General features: G+C 41.2%; 1 protein-coding gene across 8 annotated transcripts in view; it reads right to left on the bottom strand.

The window, feature by feature from the left end:
* Positions 1-25,023, bottom strand: part of NRXN3 (neurexin 3) — a 1,493,796-nt gene that overhangs the window by 1,097,246 nt on the left and 371,527 nt on the right. For 6 of the 8 annotated variants that reach the window (XM_069465177.1, XM_069465179.1, XM_069465178.1 and 3 more), the window contains exon 1: positions 14,041-14,157. In XM_069465177.1, coding sequence (XP_069321278.1) covers positions 14,041-14,142 — 102 coding nt within the window. In that variant the 5' untranslated portion in view covers positions 14,143-14,157. Of the gene's footprint in view, positions 1-14,040; positions 14,203-20,093; positions 20,396-25,023 lie in introns of those variants that run through there. The other 2 variants (XM_069465175.1, XM_069465176.1) reach the window with 2 other exon arrangements.

The raw sequence follows: 25,023 nt of genomic DNA, 5'->3' as shown, positions 1-25,023 counted from the left end.
AGGGAAGAACTATGAGGAGGTGGTGGCAAAGTTGAAGCTAACCTGCAGAAGGCCTTGAGTGGGAGACTGAAGAAGACACGCTCTGGTGGGCACTGGGTGTTTCCAAAGAATGGCACAAAGAGCAAAGTGGGGCAGAATGCAGAATACAGAGAATGGCAGAGAATGGAGGCTGAAAGGCTCGTTATGATACCACAACAAGAGGCGAGGTATGGGACAGAGGGAGAGGTAGGAGTGAAGGGTCCAGAGAGGAGAGGACAGAAATGAGTGAGAAGTATAATAAAGGAATCGCCAGTGGGATTCTGTGATTGGCTGGATGAGAAGGAAACATCAAAGTTCACTCTGAGGTTTCCAACTTGAGTGAACGGGTGATGACAGTATTAGCTCTTCTAAACCTACTGAATGATACATAACCCTGCCTCTGTTTTTCTCACACTTTGCACACTGCCCCACCTCTCTTCTAGAAAAGTCATGGGTCATCCTGTGCTAGTTTCTCATCTTTCCTTCCTCAAACCTCATAACCATTTGGTTTTGCCTCCTTCCCCACCCATCTCCTGGAAAGAAGCACTCAGAGTTTAAGAAAGTCCAGGGAGGGATTTATGCAAGGATAGAGTAGACGAGCATATGTGTGTGGCTCTGTGAAGAAATGCATGGTGAGGCAAAGATCCAAGGTGCAAGAAAAAAGTTCCAGAGATCTATGTCCAACAAGATGCATACAGTTTACAATTCTGTATCATGGAGTATTTAGCATTCTGTTAAGAGGGTAGATTCCATATTGTGTGTTTTTTACTACAATGTTTAAAAAAGAAAAAATATATATGCTGCTAGAGAGTGGGGGCAATGGAAGAGTAAAATTCAGGAGGTGGGAGGGAGAGGAGGAGATGCTGAGCACAGGTTACAGGTGAGCTGATAGAGGGACACTTGCTCTCCAGGATAAAGGCAGAGAGGAAATCAACCTAGATGTGTGATAAATAGGCAGATGAAGACTCCGAGGGGGAGATAAGCTTGATAAGCTGACACTGCCCAGCCTGGATATTTTTAGAAAAGCAGCATATCTGGTCCCAGACCTTTTGTTGCTCCCATCCCCTCTCTCACTGAGCCACGGCCACAACGATCTCCTTGACTTTTCTTGAACATGCCAAGCTTTTCCTTGCTTTGGGTCCTGTTTGTCCTTGTGGACCCCTTGATTGGAATGGCCTCTCCCCAGACCTTTGTGTGGCTGACTCCTGCTTACCTCTTAGGTCTTGACTTAATTATCACTTCCTCTGAGAGTCCTTCCCTGACCCTCAGTCTCAGGGAGACCCACTTACTCTCCCATTAGCCTCTTCCATTTCCTTCAGCCCGCTTATCATAATCGGAAAGTCTCTTAATTGTTTTTGCATTTACTATTAGTCTCCTTCAACCATAATGCAAATTCTATAAGCTCAGGAACCTTCTATATGGTGTCATTCACTACATTCCAACTTTTAGAACAGATCTTATGACACAGCAGGCATTCCATGAATATTTACTGCACTCATGAATAAGTCAGTGAGTGCTATTGAGAAAATGAGAAAATAAGCAGACATTGGAACTCTCAAACAATAATTCTGTCACTGAGGTTCACCAGTATTTATTATTTTATTGAAGAATATTTTCCACATATTCATGTGTCAGGACCTATGTAATCTATATAAATCCTTGTTCCTGCCTTCTAGGAGCTCAGTCTACTGGGGGAACCTATGAACACAAACAATGAAAATACAATGTGAGGGGACCATAATAACAATTCCAGGGCACTGAAATTATGAACTGAGGGCTGTAGGAGCATACAATAAAGTGTTTCTAACTTAAGCAAGGTAAAACAAGGAAACCATTCTACTAAAGTGCTGGGGATCCTGAAGTTCAGAGTTGGGCATGCAAATGCAGAGGGTTAAGGAATAAGCACAAGGGAGAGAAGATAGGAAGTATAGACAATCTTCCCAAGAAGTTTTTCACTGAAAGTAAGGAATGAGCTAAGGTGTAAACCGAGCAGGAGACAGGATGAAGGAAATGATTTTGTGGGTATCTCCAGCTGAGGGAATGGAACAGAGGTGAAGGGAAGATCGAAGATAACTGAAGAAAGAGGAGTCCTTATAGGGCTAAATCTCAAAAAAAGGCAGAAGAGGAAAGGAAAGTTCATCTTATAAGACAGGAGGGAAGAAAGTAGCAATGAGTATCTTTGAAGCTAAGTGTAGAGGTGAAAGGACAGAAGTTTAGCGAGCATAAGCTGAACAGTTCCTATTTTCTCTGCAAAGTATGAGATAGACCATCTGCTGATACTGGCTAGTCAGAGTGAGGCTAAGGGAGAGGGAAGGAGGAGAATTTTATTGGTTGATAATTGGTGTACAATGTTGCTGTCCTGGGCAGCATCTTCACTGATTTGTGAAGTAAGAAATTTTGTCCTTATATCTCTCTTGAAATCTATGCAGAAACTAGCTGTGGCAAACTGACCACAGAGGGGACGAACACAAGGTTACAAAAGCACCATAACACTAATGGAATAGTCGTTTCTGCATTTGCAAAACAATTTTAAAATACATTAGCTAATTAATTAGCTCGATGATTGTTTTATCCCTGTAGGTATATGTGCACAAGGACTAGGTTTTTTAATCTCCTTTGAGGCATTTGAAGACACAAGAGATTTTGTCTCAGTGGGAATGTTGTGGTAGATTACATTTGCTGTAAATAAGTGACATTTTTAGAAAGCAATGAGTTCCACTGAATTTATTCTGAAGAGAAAAAAACTGCAAAGCTAAATAAGAGACTCCTAAAATCAGACTGAAAATTCATAATACGTCTAAAAGAAGCTGTTTCTCATTCTGATTTTCTGAAGGCATTAGAGGCAAATAGCTCCAATTTCATGGAAAATATTGGGCTGGAACAAAAGGAAAGAGTGACATGCTGCACATCTCAAGACAAAAGTGTTCCACCGCTTGACATTTACACCAAGAGCAGCAACTTCCCTCTCAGGTCCCGTAATGAAAATCATTCCTCCATTAACAGGTTGAGCAATATCAATTTGTGCAAAGTGAGAAATCAAGCAAAAACTGCCTTCCTCGCAGAACAATCAATGGCAAGGTGAAAGAAACAGGTAATTGTATCCAGTTTCCCAGCAGGACATTTTTGCCTGATTAAATGACCTTTCCTATGAAGTGGAGCCTCTGAATGGTAGCAAGAGACTATTCTCTAGGGTGGATTTAACCACAGAATCACCAACATTTTTCTGGGGTGTTGGTTTCCTTTTCTTCGTCATCAAGTCTTATGGTCCAGTTGGTAGAGATGGCAGGAGGATTCCTGATGTTGGCAATACTTACATCTCAACTCCAGCACTTATAACTGTGCGAATGGGAAAGACACTCGCTTTGAATTCAAATTAGGAATGATAATAGAATCCACTTCATAAGTTTGCTTGTGAGAATTAAATTAGGGAATATGTATGAATCACACAGCGCTGAGCAGACACAGACTTCACATGTAGTCACACTGTTAAGTGCTCAGTCATTCTTAGCCTTTATTGCTGCTGTTATGATCATAATTGCTGTGGTCATAATGGTTTTGGAGATGATATAAGTGAAGGATGAGCAATGAGAAATAATTATAAGTGACTAATAAGTGGTGGCAGTGGCTGGAAACTCAGCTCCAACCACAAGGGCAACCCAATGAGTCTCCATGGGATATGCAAAGTCAACTGATTTGGAGATTAATGAGGAAAGTCTTCAACACAAGGAACCTCGTCTACTCAATTAGCCTCATTCTTTCTTTTCAGACAACTTATTTGCCATAGAGCTATAGAATCTATAAAGTCAAGGCCAAGCAGAGACTGGTTGCCCTCATTGACAGTTCTTCCTTATGGTGAGTACCCAGCTTCCACACATTGGCCCTAGTTCTTCTTCTTGAGGTTATATGAGCCACATTAATCCCATTTCCACAGGACAGCCCTTCATGTATGAAGGAAACTCCCAACCCGTGGGCACAGGCATCATTTCTTTCTCAGGTTAAATGAGCCTAGATCTGTCAGTTAACCCTTTTCATGTCAGGATCTTGAGTTCTTGAGTGCCGTCTTTCAGAACTCAGCTCTAAACATGTTTTAATCTGTCCATTAGTTAGCATTTTAAAAGCTTATCATCCAGAATTGAATGGAACATTCCCCGTAATTATACTAGCACGTAGTGAGAACAACAATGAGGATGATAATTATAAATAAAATTTTCTGAGCATTTGGTACATGTCAAGCATTGTTCTAAGAATTTAACATGCATTATCTCATTTAATACAACAACTCCATGAAGTAGGTATAATTATTGTACCCATTTAATAAATAATAGAGTTAGGTAAATTACCCAGCATCACACAGCTAGTGGGAGTAGAGCTGGGCTTTGAAACCAGGAAATCTAACTCCAGAGCTGCTTTCTTAACCAATAAACTATATCGCAGAATTGTCACCTCCTTTGTTTTATAAATCATAACTCTATTAATTCAGGCTCAGATCATATAAGCACATGTATTCTATCAGTCCCGGTTCATTGCCAACCACAAAGTTGATGTGTATGTTCTCTTATGTTCCCTCAAGTCCCTAATGTAACTGTTCAGTAAGACAGAGCCTTGTGACATCTAACAGAAACTTTCACATAGGCCAGAATAGGGCCCACTGGCATTTTAACCAGTTACTCCCTTACTCAATAGCTCTTGCATCCAACCCCTATTTCTCCATCCTGTTAATAAAAATATCACAAAATGTATTGTCAAAAACCTTGCTGCTATTTAGCTACATGAGGTCCATAGTATTTTTCTGAGTCATCAGCACTACTGAGTGGATATGTGAGTTTGGTTGATATGACATAACTTTTTCTTAGTATTCTTAACAATCCGTGGCAATCATGTTGACCACTCTTTACTATAGGCTCATATCTTCTATTTATATGGCACTCCAAAATCTTATCCAGATTCCAATTACATTCATAATTCCATAGCATGCATTTTTACATTTTTCTATCTCTAGGCTTTTAGGAACCTCCTAAAGACTACCATTTGCTACTTCCATTTGCTACCATTCCTCAAAAACCACCAACCAGGTTTTGAAATTTTTATTTACAGATTATCTCTGTATCTTGGGATATCATTCATTCAAGGTAGGAAATCTGAATCAATACAGAGCAATTAAGTGCTTTCTAAGATGCTCCAGTATTAGATTTCCTATCTTTGCTATCTTTTCCTGTCCAATGAGCCATCCTTTGTTAGAGAAAACAGGGGCCAAATAGGAGCATGGGAAATCCTGCTATATCACCTAGGGCTCTGTGTTGCAAATAACAGAAAATATAGCCCAAGCTAGTTTAGACAAAAGATGGAGTTTATTCAATCATGACTAAAATTCCAGGGGTAGTCTAATTTAAGGAATATTTCATCCATGGCATTCAAAATGTCAGTAGGACCTAGTTTCTTCCCATCTTTTGGCTCTGCTGTTCTGCATGCTGGCCTCATTTTTGGTCTTTGTAGTAGCAAGAGGGTGGCCAGAAGCTCAGTTTAATACCATCCCAAGTTCTAGCCCAAAGCAAAGGAGAGCGGTTTCCCTCAACACACAGACAAAAGTCCTGAACCCACACGTCACCGATGCAAATTGGGTTAGGAGCCCACCTATGACCAAAGTAACCATGTCCAGAGAAATGAAAGGCCCTGGTTGACTTATAGATCACACGCTCACCAATGGAGCTGGGAGCTCAGCAAGTGCTACTGAATCATTAGACTGACACTGAGGGGAATAAAAATCAAGAAACATTTATCAAAAGAAGAGAGAGTGGATACTGGGTTGCCAAAAAAATATTGTCTACCATATCTACTTCTCCAACAACAACCCATCAACTATAAGCAGCAAACCCTTCTTTAATACTTTTATTTTCACATTAACTGAAGAAGCGCTTTTTGTGTGTCACAGCACTGCAATCCTAAACATCCTTGAGACTTCAGCGATCCTGATGCTATTCCTGAGGTCCAGACCACTTTCTTACAGCCAGTCTTGGCCAAGTGCTCACACCTGGCCCCTAGTGAAATAAGCCTCAAATGCATCACAAATCCTCAGGAGCTCAGAGTCTTGTTCCCTCCTACTCTGTGCCACAGAGAGCCAAACTCTCTCTCTCTCTCTCCCCTCTTTGCCTGTTGTGGTCCCTTGTCATCCAGAAAGTAATCTCTTTTCCAGAAGATCCCATTTATCCTGTTTATGAAAAATTCATTTTTAAATTGAATCACATGACATTGCCAATATTTGGACTTTTTTTTTTTTAACCCCACGAAGATGGCAATTTTTTATGTTCAACTCATGTATGAGGTTGCTAAAGCTGCCATAATTAAAGACCACAGACAAGGTGGCTTAAACCACAGAAAATTGTTTTCTCATACGCCAGGAGGCTAGAAGTTCAAGATTACGATGTCAGCAGGGTTAGTTTCTTCTGAAGTCTCTGTCCTTGGCATGGAGATGGCTGTCTTCTCCCTCTGTCTTCACATGGTCTTTCCTCTGTGTATATCTGTGTCCTAATCTCTCCTGTTCTTACAAGAACACCAGTCACATTGGATTAGGGCCCACACATATGACCTCATTTTATTTTAATTACCTCTCTAAAGGCCCTGTCTCCAAACACAGTCACATACTAAAGGTTAGAACTTCAACATACGAATTTTCAGGGAACACAGTTCAGCCCCTAACATCTCAATAGATAGCTTCTGAGATGTAGTTCTTTGTTTTCCTTTTACTCTTTTGCCACATTCCTCCATTTGCTCTGGTTTATATTTCCACTTCTTCCTACCTTGTTCAAATCTTGTCCCTTTTGGTTAATGTTTTTGCATTGGTTCTTCCATTCTGTCAAGCCATTCTTACCTTCAAATCCACAGAGTGCTTTTCTGCACATCTTCCTAACAAGAGTGGAATAAAACTTATCTTCCTACCCCAAATCTAATAAGCAATAATTTGTATGTCTGCACTACATTTACACGAAGTTCTCCACAGTGGTGTGCATTTGGATTAGCAGTGATTACTGTCCTCATTTTACAGGTCAAGACATGGATATCCAGAGAGGTTGCATAATTGTCTAATTAACATCAGAAACTGAACCTAATAGCTAGACTCAATGAAGTAGGTCTTTTTATTAAACTACACTGGACTCTCCTAACTTCTGCACCTTTTTCATCACACAAACAGCAAAGAGTAGTAAGTGGTTCCTTGGCCAGAACTGATTTTGTTTCAATTAATAACATAAATAATAACTACATAAACATCTGTGTAGTGTTTTATAGTTTATAAAACACCTCCCTTTTTGTTATCCCATTTGCTCCCTACGTAAAAATGCTTGAAGCAAGTATTATCATCTTTCTTTACAGATGAAAAATCCAAGGCTAGTGCAGTTGAGTGGCTTGCTCAAAGTCCTGTAGCTGGTAAGGAAAGAGTCTAGGCAAGACTCCTGTCTTCTAAAGCCCACCTTCTTCTCTCCCATGCTGATGCTAAAATCTCACTTGGGCTTTACTAACCCTTAGGTTGCACAGTACTTTTAATGACAGAAAAAGCAATTTTTAGGCCCAATATCATAACCTAAATTTACCTGATTATGGACAGAGGCATTATATTATTACTGCCTGAGAAATCAGGAAGGCTACCAAAACAAGAGCTTGGAAAACAAAAAATTAGGAAAAAAGAGATTGGAGGTGGGGAGGACAAAGCAAGTAGAAAATTCAAAAGAAAAACCAGAAGAGAAATTACGTGATAGCGTAAGAAGAAATTAAGTGACAGCAGCGAAAGACAGTGAGACGGGGTAAAATAAAATGAGTATATATATTTTTTTTAAAAAAAAAGCGACAACAAACACATTATCCCAAAGCCCGCAGGTGCCAGCAATTCAAATAAACGTATAGCAATTAACAGAATTAACACAGCCTTAAATAGCTTGGCTCACCAGATGTGGACGCCTATCAGGGTTCTATAAAATGTAAAGTTATTACAGATTAAGCCATTAATCATCTGTTCAGAGACTATCTCTGGCTGCAAAACCCCATTCAGTTTTAAATGGCTAATAATCACAAAGGGATGTGGAACGTAATGTGCACAATGATGTTCTACCCAATCCTTTTTCCTTTAAATATGTGTTCCATGCTCCCAATTCTCCTGCTTCTCTTTCCTCCCCATCAGAGATGCTGGGGAAAAAGAGAGGCGAGATGGGCCAGTCTGTCCCAGGGGTCTTAACCGCACTTGAGCACCTCCACAAGGGGAAAGGAGGCGTAACAGATGGAGGAGAAAGAAGGATGATGTGGAAAGAACCAGATCAGACACTACAGAAAGCCCCAACACATAGGAGGCTGTTCTGATGGGCTTGAGTGATCTGACAGGGACGCTACCCGCGCAGCTCAGCGCGGCTCTGCCCTATCAGGTTGTCATTGAACTTCATCCAACAGTGACAGCTCAGCAATGCCAAGGACGGAGGGAAGGAGAAATGCATGACCTCACAGAGAGGGTCTGGGAAAGCTGAAATGGGAGTCAGAAAGAAGTGCTTTTCTGTAGAAATTTTGAGAGGCACTCTCCAGTCCAATGCTGGAGCTGACGGAACACCCTTTCCATCCCTGCTCTGCAACTTCCAGGACAAAGACACACATCAAGGAGGAGGCAGGAGATGGACTAACTTTAGTCCTCAAGGAATTAAGGCCTAGTGGATAAGATGCCAGTCTGGCCATGTCATTCCACTGCTTCAGATCTTTTGATGACTCCTCATTACCTAGAGAATAAAGTCCAAGGATATAGCATGAAATAAAGCCCTCCATGAAATGATCCCTACCTAACTTTGCACCTACATCTCCAAAATTCCTAATATTATATTTTGGGTCAGTCTTGAAATCAACAAACTGTTCTCAAGTTCCTCCACAGACACCAGGCTGTGCCCTACCTCCCTGACTTTGGTCACGGGGGGCATCCTAGAGCACCACTCCCCATTCTTTCTTGCCCCATCTATTCGTCTTCAAGCACCTCACCTTGGGCATTATCTCTTGCATGGATCCTCCCCTGAGCCCCAGGATATGTTAAGTCCTTCTCTTCAGCAGCCCCATTGCAGCTGGAGATGCCTCATCCTGTGCGTTAACTGCTCTTTATTGAGATTATATGTGTGTGTCTGCCTCCCCCACCCCCAAGTGTGAGGTCCTCTAAAGCAGGAGCCATGTTGGACTCAGCTCTATGCCTTACCACAGTCCTTGGCATAGTGTAGGTTTTCCATATATATTGTTTGTTTGTTATGGCCTTAATGTTTATCTCCCCCCAAAGTTCATATGTTGAAATCCCAACGCCCAATGTGATGGTATTAGGAGGTGGAGCCTCTGGGAGGGAATCAGGTCATGAGGGGGGGGCCTCATGAGTGGGGTCAGTGCCCTTACAAAGGGACCCTAGAGAGCTCTCACCTTCTTTCTGCCACGTGAGGATACAATGAGAAAACAGCAGTGTACAAGCAGGAAGAGGGCCCTCACCAGAACCTGACCGCGCTGGCACCATGATCTTGGACTTCCAGCCTCCAGAATTGTGAGCAATAAATTTCTGCTTTTTTGTAATTACATAGTCTATGGTACTTTTCTATAGCAGCCTAAACTAAGACACTGTTGATGTAAATGCCACCAGATTTTAGAGCTCCACTGCGTTAGCTCATTTATTTATTTATTTATTCCAGACACTGAATACATTTTTCATGCCAGGAACTTTTCTAGGTGCTGGATAAACACCCTTTGTCCTCACAGAGCTCACATCTTAATAAAGGGAGACGGCAGTGCCAAATAAATGACCAAAGGCAACAAACAAGGTGATGACTGAGGGTGGGTGGGATGGGTTATCCCTACATTAGCAAATAAGAGATAATTTGAGTAAGGCAAACCTCAGAATAATTTTTTGTCTTAAAAATAATACTAAAAAATAATTTTTTTAGTAATTTGCTAATATGAGCAATATAGAGATTGCATGTGCTAATGCATACTCACTTAGGCATATTTATATTCATAAACTATTTTATAAGATACATCACATAATACTTAATAATATTTACTGTAGCAAAACACTATTGTATTTTGTAATGCTGTGTGGTTTCACTTTTACATACCTCATTTTATTTGTTCTTGAGAGGAACACAACAGAGGTCTTATCATCTGCATGTTATAGGTTAGGAAACTGAGGCTCAGATAAGCTCAGCGGCTTATATGCTAAGCCACGCAGCCAGTGACAGAGCTGGTACTTCTGACCAGATTTGCTGATTTTAAACCCAACAGTCTTTTTATTATGCCATGAAGCCTTCCTCAAAGACTTTTCTATCCAGTTCTTCCTAAAAGTGGTTTCAATCCATTTCTCTTAGCCTGGCTGAGCTTTTTATGTAACATTTCTCTAATATCAGATACCTGGGCAGGGGCAGGAGGGGTTCTGGAAAGATTCAACTATTTCTATGTCAAGATATTCTTTAGTCATCCCAGGAAAGTCAAGTCCCTAAGAGCATTTACTAAGAAAGATATTTATTAGTGTACAAACATATTATTTCACTCAGCCAATATTTTTTGAGAGCTACTGAGTGCCAAGAAGTATTCTAGGAGCTGGGAACACAATGAGAACAAAAATAAGACAAATACATTAAAACATTATGATAACGCAAAGAGGAATGTGATGCTGACTTTGTGACATTGAAGTGGACACCAATCTTGTCTTGAGAATGAGGGTGTGTGGAGAACCACAATAGCTTGATGACAACTTGGACACTTTGTTGTGGCTTCTACAGTGGCATCAAGTTAGAAGGATGCACAGAGGTAAAATCCACCGTCACTGGGCTTAACAGTGGAATTAGAATTTAGCAATTTAGCTTTGAGGTGTGAGGTAACTAGAGTTCCAGAGATAAACACCATTTTATGCCACACGCAAAGAAATATTGATGACCTGGAATAGAAATCCTGTTGTCTCTTCACCATGCCCGTAATTTGAAGAAAATTACACATAAAAGCACCCAGTTCAGTTTAGGACAACTTAGAGCCACAAATGGCAAAAAGAGATTAAAAAAAAAGACAAAAAGAGGGAAGGGAAGAAGAAATTGTAGAATAACTGGCGACGGGTCTACAGTTAAAACTGTTCTGCAGTTAAATAACGTGGGTAAGTGGAATTTATCAAGCAGCTAAATCCCAACCTAGCTGGAAGCCCTTGCTGTTTACTAATTTGCCAAAGACAAATACCAAGAACAAGAGAAGACTGTCCCAGACCTGCCCACAGAAAAGTGAATTGTAGTGATTAAATGGAAAGAAATGATATGTCAGGAATACGTTAGACTCAGTTATCTGTTCAAAGTACTCAGACAGATGAGAAGGCCACCGAGTCCCTTAGAAGGACTATAATGCTGTATATGCAAAGCAGAGATGGAGGGGGGAATTAATAACGTTCTTCTTTTGTCAATGTTTTGGACTTTGCTTTTCTAACTTGATCTGGATTTAAATGCGTATTTGTGTTGCTACCTATGTGTTTATTTTTATCACTAATTACAGTTATTTCTATTACTGAGACTGTTTTTCAGAACTCCCTTTAACTTTTAAGCTATTACATGACACTTTTGACAGACTTTTGAAGCTTTCTGCTCTCTACATATAAGTGTGTGTGCACACGTACGTGTGTGTGTGTGTGTGTGTGTGTATTTTATTTACTTTAGGTTCCACGTGGATAAAATCATCAGAGACATCTTTGTGTCGTTATGAGACTTGTTTGAAAATGTTCATGGGCATCCTCCCTGATTAATAGAAGATTTGTGGTTGGGAAATGGCTCCCTTGTCTCCAAATTCATAATCAAGACATGGTTCAATATACTTTCGTGTTGGGGAAAACTAGTCCAGAAGGCCAACCTTAAATCCCATCCAGGAGAAACTCCACACTCAGGGCTGTTACACTGCAGAGATGGATGAACACTCCACAGCAACCAGGCCTCATTCATTCCTGAGCTACCTCCTCGGTAACAAGAATGTTGCAATCTTTTTCCGAAGAGAGTGCAATTCCAATGTAGTGTGATTTAACAGTGTTTAGGAGTCTTTCAGAGTTCATGAGACATCAAGTAGTTTATGCCTTTGTTCTATCCAAATAGGAGTAAATTCCAGGGAAGAAGAGCTCTATGCCCACCGTAATTCCATCCCTGAAGCCAGTAGAAGCCTAGGTAATGTCCCACAGAGAGAGGAAAGCACTCTTTGGGTCCTCCTTTTAATTTGCACTTCAGGTGGAGAAAATAGGAAGCTATAGTTGGATTTTTTCCTCTCTTGTCATCTCTCTCCTTTCCACCCTTTCCTCTCAATTCACACATGGTTTACTGCAACACGTCCTGGTACAAATGTGACTTCTTCTCTAAAACTGACTTCCACCTACAATTTATGTTTTCTCTACTCAGAGCATTTCATCTGTAGCATGGAAAACATGATGTCCTGTGCTGTAATTATTCATTCACTGATCTCATTTCCCTTCCTAGAGGACAAAGCCTTTGCGCATGGAGACTATGGCTTGTAAAGAGCCACCAAGTTTAGTTCACAGCACAAAAAATGTACCCAATGATTATTTGATAAATGGACTCATCCAACAAATCATTATCATGCACCTACTATGTGCTAGGCACAACAGATGCAATTGCTGCCTGGACACGGCTCACAGTCCTAGTGGCATGAATGAATGCATGTGTAATGCCATCTCATATACAAGTGATGTTCAACAAATTTTAAAGGACCATAATAAGAATAAACATATGCCCTGGAGAGGAGGCTTATAAGATGTCACAAGGGATTTTTGTCTACAAGAACAAATACTGTTAGCTCAAGGAATTTCCCTGGGGAAATGGTATAGATATCTTAGGCAATCAAGCTTAGCTTAAACAAAATACACAGTGTACTGCTCTGATGACACAGTGTTCTGAAAGAACTCTACCGAATCAAGTCTGACTCTTTTTGCTTCAACAATTGACCTTAGAGATTGAACTTTCACTTGGCTGAAGTTCCTTCGCTCTCACACAGAGGTCTCAACACATCAGCTGCAATGGTAATAAATGAGTAATGGCAAAATCCCACTGTTTCTTCACAGCTATAGCTGCTGCTAGTTTTCAGGGAAGGAGGAAAAAAAGCAAAAGGAAAACCAGTCTTCTGAGGCTTAATGTTATATTAAAAGAATTTTCCTTCATCTCAAATAATGAGACTCTTGGGAACACCGGGCTTGGCAAAGGTAAAATAATACATATGTTATGTTTTTGTTTTTTTTTTTTTTTTTTTTTTGAGACAGAGTCTCGCTCTGTTGCCCGGGCTAGAGTGAGTGCCATGGCGTCAGCCTAGCTCACAGCAACCTCAAACTCCTGGGCTTAAGCGATCCTACTGCCTCAGCCTCCCGAGTAGCTGGGACTACAGGCATGCGCCACCATGCCCGGCTAATTTTTTGTATATATATATTTTAGTTGTCCATATAATTTCTTTCTATTTTTAGTAGAGACGGGGTCTCGCTCTTGCTCAGGCTGGTCTCGAACTCCTGACCTCGAGCGATCCACCCGCCTCGGCCTCCCAGAGTGCTAGGATTACAGGCGTGAGCCACCGCGCCCGGCCTATGTTATGTTTTAAACAAGGCACACAACCACAAATTGAGCCCATTTTAGCTAGAGCTTCCCCACTTGCCAAGTCAAAAGCACAAAATCAAACTTTACATGCATCTAGTTCCTTGTGATTTCAACGGCCCTTCATCTGTGTTATTGCATTTAATTTATAAAGCATAGCTACCTGTGGGATAACATTCTCCATTGTTAGATGAGGAAACAGAACTACAGAGCCCTTAAGTGGCAAATCCAAGGTCATACAACCAGCTGACAATGGGATCAAACATAGGACACTTGCTTGCAAGTCCAAAGTCTTTTCTGCTACAACCTATCACCTCATAGAACAGATTAGAGGACAGATCCAGTTATTGGTCTCGACATCTCACTTGTTCTTAAACAAAACAGCCACACAGTGCATTAAATGGAGGTGTGTGAACTCTACCTCTTTCAGGCAGCCCATGAAGTTGTTGCTGACGGGGGAGCCAGGCAAGTCAGCGGTACTTGGGCTTCCTCCCACGTAGAAGAAGTCGTCGGAGCCCAGCATGGTGTAGTCCTCTTGAGTGTAGCCCGTCGTGGTAAGAATGCCATCCACAGAGATTGTCACCTGGTAAAGGGACATAGGGACAAAAAAAAAAATCCCAACAATGACTTTACAGTCCTATCAAATCCCAGTGGCTCTCCCTATTTGTGGCATCACTTTCATTAAGATTTTGGTGAGGTATACTTTCTAATTGGGTTTGATTTGGGTATGTGCAGCCAAGTTCCATTTTCTGGTCTGCCTCCCTGGGTCCCAATGCTCCAGTATTCCCCTGCAGACTGACGGGAGAGCTAGTTGGAATTGCCAAGCTGGGCACCTTGTTATACCCATTGCACTCTTGACTCAGTCAGGCTAGAAAATGGAACCACCCTCAGACGGTATCACTTGTCTCAGTTCATTGCTAAAATGATCGCTTATTTCTTTTATGATTGTTTGTTATGGTGGTAGTGAAAAACAGCAAAGGAGACATTTGATGATGAAGTTTGTTAGGGGTTGGTCTTTGGTTGTTGATGGCTTTTTATTTCCTTTTTTTCTTTTCTTTTCTTTTTTCTTTTCTTTCTTTTTTTTTTTTTTTTTATTTGTTTCTTTTTTGGCTCACACACCACGCTGACAAACATGCATTCAGGGAGGGAGGGAGAAGGGTCTCGATTCTGATGTGTCATGGATGATACATGCCATGGACTCCCCCCAGGACACCAACCCTGCCCTCCCTTGGCTGCCATCACCACTGCCCAGAGAAGAAATGGCCCAAATCAAAAAGGCAACTCTAACAAAAAGAAAGGAACCATGAGGCATAAAAACCAAAACAATAGTAATAATAATGCCCACCGGGAATAAATAGCACCCTCACACCCAACATCCATGGAAGGAGCAGAAGGCGGAGAGAAAAGGTGGAGCCTCAAAGCGTGCACACACCACACACTGGCACACCCATGCGAAAAGTGTCCGGAGCCAAGAGAGAAGGCAGAAGGGGGAAAAAAAAAAAGGAGGGAAGTGGGAAAGGGTGAGGAGAAATTAAGGAAAGAATCAAAATCCACTTCACACTTACATGCATTGGACAAACAAAAGAACAAGATGGAAGTGGAAAAATAAAAATCACTCAAAACTAAAGGGTCATCTTTCCCCTGCCTGCCACCTCCCTTACTAAAAAAAAGAAAAGAAAAGAAAAAGTCCAAACCCAACCCCAAAACATATGAAGGATGAGAGGAGAATGAAGAAGCGTGGGGGAGAAAATAAAAGAGAAGAAAATGGAGTTGGGGTGGTAGTAGGTTGTTAGTAATGAGAAGGAAAATGGAGGAACAAATTCTGGTGCTGATGGGGAAATCCACGAGACAGGAACATGCCATGCAGAGTTCGTATGGAGAACACGACTGGCGGAGCTCCTCTGGCCCCGGAGGGGAAGGAAGGTAGAGGAGGGACAGGAAGAGTTTAGGAAGTCGAATACGTTCCTCCCCAGATCACCTGTGGCAGCCATGGCCACGCAAAAGGGAAAGAGAACAGGGATTAAGGAGTGGGAAGGAGAAAAAAGGAAAGAGGAAGAGTGAGGAGGAGAGGAACACACGAAGAGAAGGAAGTCCTCACTATAAATCTGTTGTCCCTAGTCTGTAACTTGGAAGTTGCAAAATAAGAAAACAAAACAAAACTAACTTAGCTAAATGGAGAAACTTTCTTTAAAAAAAAAAATACTTTTAGCAGAAAACAATTGGAAAACTACAGAAAAGGAAACCATCCCCACCAAAATTGACCAAATATCATTTCCAGGACAAGTGCATCCCCTTCTGTTTCTTTCTTTCTTTTTTTTTTTTGAAAAAGAAAGGCTTGTATTTAATTCAACAAAAATTTAAAAAGAAGAATAAATTAGTCTAAAGAGGATAAAAGGGGGGTTTGGGAAGGAAAAGGGGGGCAACACACGGCAAACCCAAAAAAAGAGACAATAAGAATGATATCTACCAGACAATGTAGTTTGTTTACCATAGCGTGTCCGATGCCTGAGTGCTTTGCGGAGAAGGGGGAAGAAAGGAAATTAAAAATTGTGAACAGAACGATTGTTAATTAAAAAAACTAAAAACAAAGATGAGTCGTTAGGGTGTTAGTACATTAGTCGGTTAGTAAAATGACACATTGCATGAATGATCTTGTGTTAGTTTTTCAAAAAAAAGGCACCCGACACAGAAAAAGAGAGTGGGGGGAAGACAATGAGACCAGGACTCTATGGAAAACCTTTGCCACCCAGGGCACCGCCAGGAGAGGAGCTGTGGTCCACGTGCCATTGTAACTCCCCACGTCTATTCTAAATGCCTCTCAGAGCACACCTCACCCCAGTTAGAATGAGCATCATACTTACTTCCCAAGGGCTCTTCTGAGTGAGCACGGCCCATGCTCCCTTCCCACCCGCAATACACATTCCACCTGTTCTGAAAGACCTCCTCCCCGAGTGTATCATTCCACATGTAGATAAACAGATAGAAAGAACTGAAATACCAACATGTTGTATTTTTTTTTTCACGTGTGACTCTGACTACATGGATGGACGATCATTACTTTCTCCTAAAAAGAAAAGAACTTAAAACATTTATAGATCAAACCTAGCACAGAAAGGCTATGTTAAGTAGTGTACTCTGGGTTTCCATAGGTAATTTAAAGATCTATAACCTCCTTGATTTTTGTGGATTTGTGAGGCCAGCCAGAGGGAAACATTCTTCTCTTTCCTTTCCTCTAAGTTTAGAATAACTGTGCCGTTAGAATGCTTTAAAAAAGTTACCATCTTCTTTATTGCCCAGTGAGGTTACTATTTTGTTTACTTGGCCAGAACGCTTTGGAATCTCTCTCCCCCCACTCCCCTTGAACAATGCTTTCCAAGCTTTTAAGCAATTTCTTTTATGAGTAGCAAGGAGGACTGGCCTCCCTGCTATCCATTTGTAGGGCTCAGAGAAGCCCTACAATTAGTCTTCTTGTTGCTATTTTCAAATGTTAAATTGCCAACACCCCCTGAGCTGGGAGGCTGGAAGAAGGGAAGACTGGTAACTCCAGTTTTGTGTTTGTGGTTTAATAAAAGTAACACACAAAGGTATGACACGTAATATGGTGGCCATGACCTTGGACTTAGGCAAAGTAATGGACCAACCACCCCACACATGTACAAACACAGAAATACCTAACTACCTTGGTCCCTAATCCCAGTTATATAATTTGGAACAAATACAGATAGTCTCCATTTCCTTCTTCAATCAGAAGCCCCAGTGAGGTACCTGGCCTTGGCCCTGACGTGGCTTAAAGGCAGAACCCCCACGAAATGATGACCATGAAGGACACAAAATGATGACCATGAAGGAAGAAATGAGGAGAGTTCTGCTCCATTTGGTAATAAATACTCCAGGAAACCCCAGGTAAACTTTACTCAGATGAATTTTTGCCACAGAAGCCATTCAACCTTACCAAAAACATGGATGATGCTGGCATAGGTTTGTTATCAAATATTTAGGAAGCTATTTACAGTTTCATTTAAACAGACAGGAGCGTCCCGCCCTTCAAATGTATTCTAGGGAACTCGAAAAGATGTTATAAATGTTCTTTTAAACGGGCAAAATAATAATCTTATAGTATTCAGCACTAAAAAGATTGCATTTGCAAAATCAACTTTGCTTTTCAAAGATTTCCCTCTCTTTCAAAAAATCGCATTTGGATGCAAAATTTAGTCAGGATTTCAACGGGTTCCAATTTTAGGTGCACTTTCTCAAACAAGATTAACACTCCGTCTGCTGAGAAATACCCCAATACCCTGGGATCTCTGCAGCCTGATCTAGGACAGAGCGCTGCGCTGAGCTGCAGCCCTGGCACCAGCCAGACACAGTCACCTCTGAGACAGAGCGCTCAGTCTGTAGATCATGCGCACGTCACAGCACGTCTACACCCAGACCACGGATGAGCTCATAATCCTTCTGGAACATAAGGTGCTTTGCATATTTAGCCACCACACATGGCTGGGGAGAATTGTAATCACCATTTCACTAATGGAAACTGTGATGTAGAAAGGTTAAGCGGTTAGTCCAAGGACACAGAGAGGAGTGGGGCCCTAGAGCTTGCAACAGAAACCATCCGGGGTGGTTTTCCTCTAGTGGTTCTGACTAAAACAGCACAACCAATATTTGAGCTGCAGTTTGGTTTATCCTGTCTCAGTGTAAAGGACCTCATTGGGACCTTACACTATTTTAGAAAAGTGTCTTTAGTAGAAACAAAAGCAAGCCTTTCTCAGGCTCATTAGAATCATTCTAGAATAGCAGGAAGGGTGGGAGAGAGTTAGAGAAATAGCTTGGTGAGAACCACGACCTGATTCTGCACCCCGGTACAGGAAAAGTCTCTCCTCCAAGGACTAAGGCCTAAAGGGTGTTATTTTGTACCTGCCAATCTCAACTGCCAAAAGGTCATATTTCACTTTTTGGTCTAATCTCTGCAGCTCACACATATTAAGCCCTTATACGTGAGCAAATGGAAATTTGATTTGGGTCTCTTGATGGTTGAGAAGTTAGTTCTTTTCTGGATAAGTGTGGTTAGAGTAGGATGAAAGAAGATAATGGCAGTAGGGTTCTTCGGCCTTGGAGGAAAAACATAGAACAATGATTCAAAAAATGTCTGATCCAGGTATATTAAGATGATTGGGAACCCCAAGTCCTGTGTTATTTGGCAGCTTCACCACAGATAGAATGGAACCTTCCAACCAGGTGGCTTCCTTGACATACTTAAGTGTGGGAACGTGTGTTTCAACTATTGTGTGTTTCCAATGCGTACACCATTTGTTTGGCATTACTGAGTTAGGCTTTTATTAAACAGAAAACATATGCAAAACACCTGTCATGTCTTATGCTTTCATATTTGCATTAGAAGGCATTAAATCAATCATATTGCAGAAGAAAATTTGATAAGCACTTTCTAGAAATTTGCATAGTGTTTCCTGATTAATAAAGGATGGATGCTATCTAACTAGGTTTAATGACAAATTTGCAAGTAGAAAACCCAAATGAGCACGGCAAACTGGAAAAGGCAATCTCAGCACAGATCTTGACTTTTACAGGAAATGTTTTTCTTTTACTGATGTGGGTTGGTAAGGTATTATCGCTATTGTTGGTTAGGAAATTGAACACAGCTTCACTTGGCTAAGGCTTTCTCAGAATGTTTTCACCTGACGGAGTTGCCTGCTTAGAATCGGCAGGCGATGGGAGTTCCCAAGCACGGACAGAACCAGGAAAGGCTGCTCCAAAGTTGACTTTTTTATTTGGGTCCTTCCACTTTCCAGGCCTCCCAGTCAACTGAAGAGTCTGGGAGGTAGAGACAGGGGCAATAGAGTAGGACCACCACATCAAGGAACAGAGAAACAGGAATTCAGAAAGATTCCAACTAATTAATTCCAAGGCTAGAGGTTAATGTAACAACAACAACAACAAAAAAACAAAAAAAAAAAGTTAGGGAGGGGCAGTAAATTAACAGGAAGAGAAAAGGAAGACTTTCTGGAGGGAATTAAAATTATGGCATCGTGGCAATAGCTTAACTTAATTAAAAAGAAAAACATATATTCAAAGAATGAGGGAGATCTACCAAGCTGCAGAAACAAAATGCTGTCCCTAATTGAATTTAACAATAATACGATAAGAGTCAAATGTAATTAAGAAAATGATAAAAGGAAAGCAGAATAAAAGGGATGAAAGTATTTATAACTTTTATTATCTATACAACAACCAAGTTTTTTTTTTCTTAAATAACAAGCACAAATGGAGAATTGAAGCATGGGGAGAAATATAGTCTCATAATTTTTCTTGTGAAATTGTGAAGACTGGGAGAAAGACTGTGACATATTCACACCTGTGTCTCTACCCCTCTCCACCTTACCCATCACCTGCTTTGCACACTTCCTACCCAACCACCTAAGACGAGCCTTCCAGGCTCTCTCCTCCCTCAGCCATTACCTGCCGGAGGTTGCGTGTCACTTTGACATCGTGCCAGGCGTTGTCGTTGAATTTTCCATTCACTGGCTCCACAATGGCCTCAAAGGCCCCGGACCCCAGGTTAATGACCAAGGAGACCGCGCCATCCTTCAGAGCCAGGTTAACATAGTCAGCCGACTTGCCCGTGTGCAGGATGAGCCCGTTACGCTGCCAGGTCTTAAAGGAGAGGGTGATTTCATCACTGCTGCTCTGGATTGGGTTCTGAGACAGGTCGTAGCACAGGTACTCCGAGCCTCGGAAAGTGGCCACGTTCTCCTCTCGAGCTACAGGAAAAGAAAAGAGGAAAGTAATCAACACTTGACTGGCAAGAGTCAGGTCAATGCAAATACCAAAGAGAACACACCACAAAGGTGTGATGAGGCGCAGTAATCACTATAGCTCTGTGAGCCATAGTGAAGCCATCTTGTGTACAGGCTCATTGCTGCTGTGTGATTCATGAGCCCGTGACCTATGAGCTGGGAAAGTATACATGGAAAACAGGAAAAATAAAGTGACTAACTTGTAATTAATTGTTTAAAATCACTAAGTGTATATAGTTAAATTTTACTATGCTTGAGAAATGTTCCTTGACTTAACTGATGCTATCTGCTTCTGTGAACTTGCTTACGTATAAAGTATAATCAAAACAGGTAGTCTGGGGCTGGTCCCAGGCCCCCTGATAATGGAATTTATTGCAAAACTGATTCCACCTTGTGTACTCAGAGTCACATAAGAATATAGAATAGTATAAAAACCCTTCCTCTTTTCTGGTTGAGTACTGCTCTCTGTCCTGCCACCTTTGGCGGTACAGAAGGTAGTCGCTGGCCAGCTAATAAAGACTCCTATATTTGGATTTTCTGTTCTGTTCCACTTGTCTGTGTCCCTGCACTTGTGCCAGTATCAGGCTGTTTTAAGAACCACAGCCTTGTAGTATAGTTTGAAGTCTGGCAAATTAATACCTCCCATTTTGTTTTTGTTGTTTAAGATTGCTTTTGCTAAACGGGGTCTTCTCTGGTTCCATACAAAGCGTAAAATTATTTTTTCTATGTCTGTGAAAAAAGATGTTGGTAATTTAATAGGGATTGCATTGAATCTGTAGATAACTTTGGGCAATATAGACATTTTAACAATGTTGATTCTACCGATCCATGAGCATGGTATGGTTTCCCACCTATTTACATGTTCTGAGATTTCCTTCCTCAGGGTTTCATAGTTCTCCCTATAGAGGTCCTTTATCTCCTTAGTTAAATATATTCCTAGGTATTTTATTTTCTTTGTTGCTATTTTGAAGGGTATTGAGTCCTTAATTTGGTTCTCCGTTTGACTGTTATTGGCGTATATGAATGCCTCTGATTTGTGTGTATTGATTTTGTATCCTGAGACTTTACTGAATTCATTGATCAAGTCCAGGAGTCTCTTGGTTGAAACCTTGGGGTTTTCTGGATATAACATCATATCATCAGCAAAGAGTGAGAGTTTGATCTCTTCTGTCCCTATTTGGACTCCCTTGATTTTGCTCTCTTGCCTGATAGCTCTTGCAAGGACTTCCAGTACTATGTTGAAAAATAATGGGGACAGTGGGCAGCCTTGTCTGGTTCCAGTTCGAAGTGGGAATGCTTTCAGTTTTTCCCCATTCAGTATGATGTTGGCTGTGGGTTTGTCGTATATGGCTTGTATCATTTTTAGATAGGCCCCATCTATGCCTATTTTCTTAAGTGTTCTTATCATAAAAGGGTGTTGAATTTTGTCAAATGCTTTTTCTGCATCTATTGAGAGGATCATATGATCTTTATTTTTGCTTCTATTTATGTGATGAATTACATTTATAGATTTGTGTATGTTAAACCATCCCTGCATCTCTGGGATGAAGCCCATTTGGTCGTGATGGATTATTTTTTTGATAAGCACTTGGATTCAATTTGCTAGAATTTTATTGAGAATTTTTGCATCTATATTCATAAGAGAAATTGGTCTATAGTTCTCTGTTTTAGTTGCATCCTTTCCTGGTTTTGGTATCAGGATTATGTTGGCTTGGTAAAAACTGTTGAGGAGAATCCCATCCTTCTCTATGTTGGAGAATAGTTTATGTAGGATGGGCACCAGTTCTTCTTTGTAGGTATGTTAGAATTCAAGTGTGAACCCATCTAGCCATCTAATCTTTGACAAAGCAGACAAAAACATACTCTGGGGAAAAGATTCCTTATTTAATAAATGGTGCTGGGAAAACTGGATATCCACATGTAGAAAACTAAAACAGGACACACAGCTCTCACCTCTCACAAAAATCAAATCACGGTGGTTAACAGACTTAAACCTTAGGTCAGAAACTATTAGAATTCTAGAAGAAAATGTAGGAAAGACTCTTATAGACATTGGCCTAGGCAAAGAATTTATGAAGAAGACTCCTAAGGCAATTACAGCAACAACAAAAATAAATAAATGGGATCTGATCAAATTAAAAAGCTTCTGCACAGCCAAAGAAACAGTCACGAGAGTAAACAGACAACCTACAGAATGGGAAAAAATTTTCACATACTACACATCAGATAAAGGACTGATAACAAGAATCTATTTAGAACTCAGAAAAATCAGTAAGAAAAAAATCGAACAACCCTATCAAAAAGTGGGCAAAGTACATGAATAGAAATTTTTCAAAAGAAGATATAAAAATGGCTAACAAACATATGAAAAAGTGTTCAACATCTCTAATCATCAGGGAAATGCAAATCAAAACCACAATGAGATATCAAACTCCAATGAGAATGGCCTTTATCAAAAAGTCCCAAAACTATACATGTTGGCATGGATGTGGAGAGACAGGTACACTCATACACTGCTGGTGGGACTGCAAACTAGTGCAAAGCAATGTGGAGATACCTTAAACAGATTCAAGTAGACCTACCATTCGATCCAGCAATCCCATTATTGGGCATCTACCCAGAAGAACAAAAGTCATTCTATAAAAAAGACACCTGCACCCGAATGTTTATAGCAGCACAATTCACAATCGCAAAGATGTGGAAACAACCCAGATGCCCATCAATTCATGAATGGATTAGCAAAATGTGGTATATGTATACCATGGAATATTACTCAGCTATTAGAAATAATGGCGATATGGCATCTCTTTGGTTCTCCTGGAGAGAGCTGGAACCCATTCTATTAAGTGAAGTATCCCAAGAATGGAAAAATAAGCACCACATGTACTCACCAGCAAACTGGTTTCCCTGAGTACACATTTGGGAATAACACCAATTGGGTATCGGACAGAGGTCGGGGCTGGGTAGAAGGGATGGGTGTATACCTACTTGATGAGTGCGATGTGCACTGCCTGGGGAATGGTCACGCTTGAAGTTCTGACTGGGGGGGATGGGGTGGGGGGAGGGGATGGGTGCATACCTACATAATGAGTGCGATGTGCACTGTCTAGGGAATGGACACAATTGAAGCTCAGACTCGGGGGGATGGGGAGGCATGGGCAATGTATATGGTCTGATCTTTTGTACCCCCATAATCAGCTGAAAAACAAACAAAAAAATAAAAAAAACAAAATAAAACAAAAAAACACAATAAAACAAAAACTACCAAAAAAAAAAAAAAAGAAAAGACTCCTAATTTGGCTCAATTCGGCTTTCAAGTGGTCATTTTCTCGCGTTCTAAACCATAACAAAAGGCACTGCCTCTGCCCTTGTGCTGATGCCCACACAACACTCCGTCCTACTCTTCCACAAGGCCTATAGCTAAATACTATGGAAACTAGCAGAAGAGGTGACTGGACCAGCCTGAGCAATAGCAAGATCCTGACTCTACAAAAAATGGAAAAGTTAGCCAGGCATGGTGGTGCATGCCTGTAGTCCCAGCTATGCAGGAGGCAGAGGCAGAAGGATCACTTGAGCCCAGGAGTTTGAGGTTGCTGTGAGCTATGATGATGCCACTGCACTCTAGCCGGGGGGACAGAGTGAGACTTGTCTCCAAAAAAATAAAAGAAGAAGAAGAGGTGACTGCAGAGAATGCAGAGAAACTACGTGTCTACACAGGGGTAGAAGACAAACATGGTGATGCAGGAGAACTTGCTGCCTTTCCTTCAAATTTTCTCAAGGAAAAACCTAAAAGGAAATTTCATGCAATATAGTCAACCGAGGCTTACATTGCTTTTGCTTCAGTGATGGCTTTAAAATGCTTGTAGAAGAGCTGGTTTAGAATGGATAATTAAGTATTCTGACAAAGAACTCTTTAGCTCTAGGTACCTTTTATTGACCAATAACTAAAAATCAATTACCCTGAAAGATTTGGCTCTGATTTCCATCCATCAATAACCCAACTAACTTTGGTTTCCATGGTAGAGTCCTGAGCCCAGTGAAACACAGCTGCATTATTACAGAGGAGGTGGGATCTGAGAAGGTGGTCGAGCAGGTGAGGAAAGGGGAACAGAATGAAATTTGGTAATATGCTTTGACGAGACAGCAATACAACTTTTAAACTCAAGCAAAAGGGACCTCTGCTCTGGGATGTCCTGTTTTAGGTGACCCTGGTCATGGTGTCATATGGCTACATCCCTCCCCACAGAACTAGGGGTGCACAGGGTCAAGACAGCACTCCACTGGAGCTAATATTCTCTTCTAAGACCACATTCCAGAGACCAGGACCCTGTAATTCTCTACCCAAAGGGCTCCAAGCCTGTTTCCAGGGCTTGTGGAGGCCTCTTCCCTGGATCCACCTTTCTCAAAGGCAAACACACCATCCATGTACATACCTCAAGGTCTGAGGAGCAGCCATGTGGGACTGTTTGCAGGAGTGAGGCCAGAGCTTGGCCATGTGGGCTGGGGCATACACATGCATTTGTACCAGATCCCTTGTGATATAGAATAGAGCTAAAAGTGGGAAGAGAAGGGGGAATGCCATGGGCTGAGGA

Source organism: Eulemur rufifrons, chromosome 2 (genome assembly GCF_041146395.1).
Source record: "Eulemur rufifrons isolate Redbay chromosome 2, OSU_ERuf_1, whole genome shotgun sequence".
In the NCBI taxonomy this organism is placed as follows: domain Eukaryota; kingdom Metazoa; phylum Chordata; class Mammalia; order Primates; family Lemuridae; genus Eulemur; species Eulemur rufifrons.
Note: the sequence above shows the minus strand (reverse complement) of the source record. Positions and strands in the feature narration are given on the sequence as shown.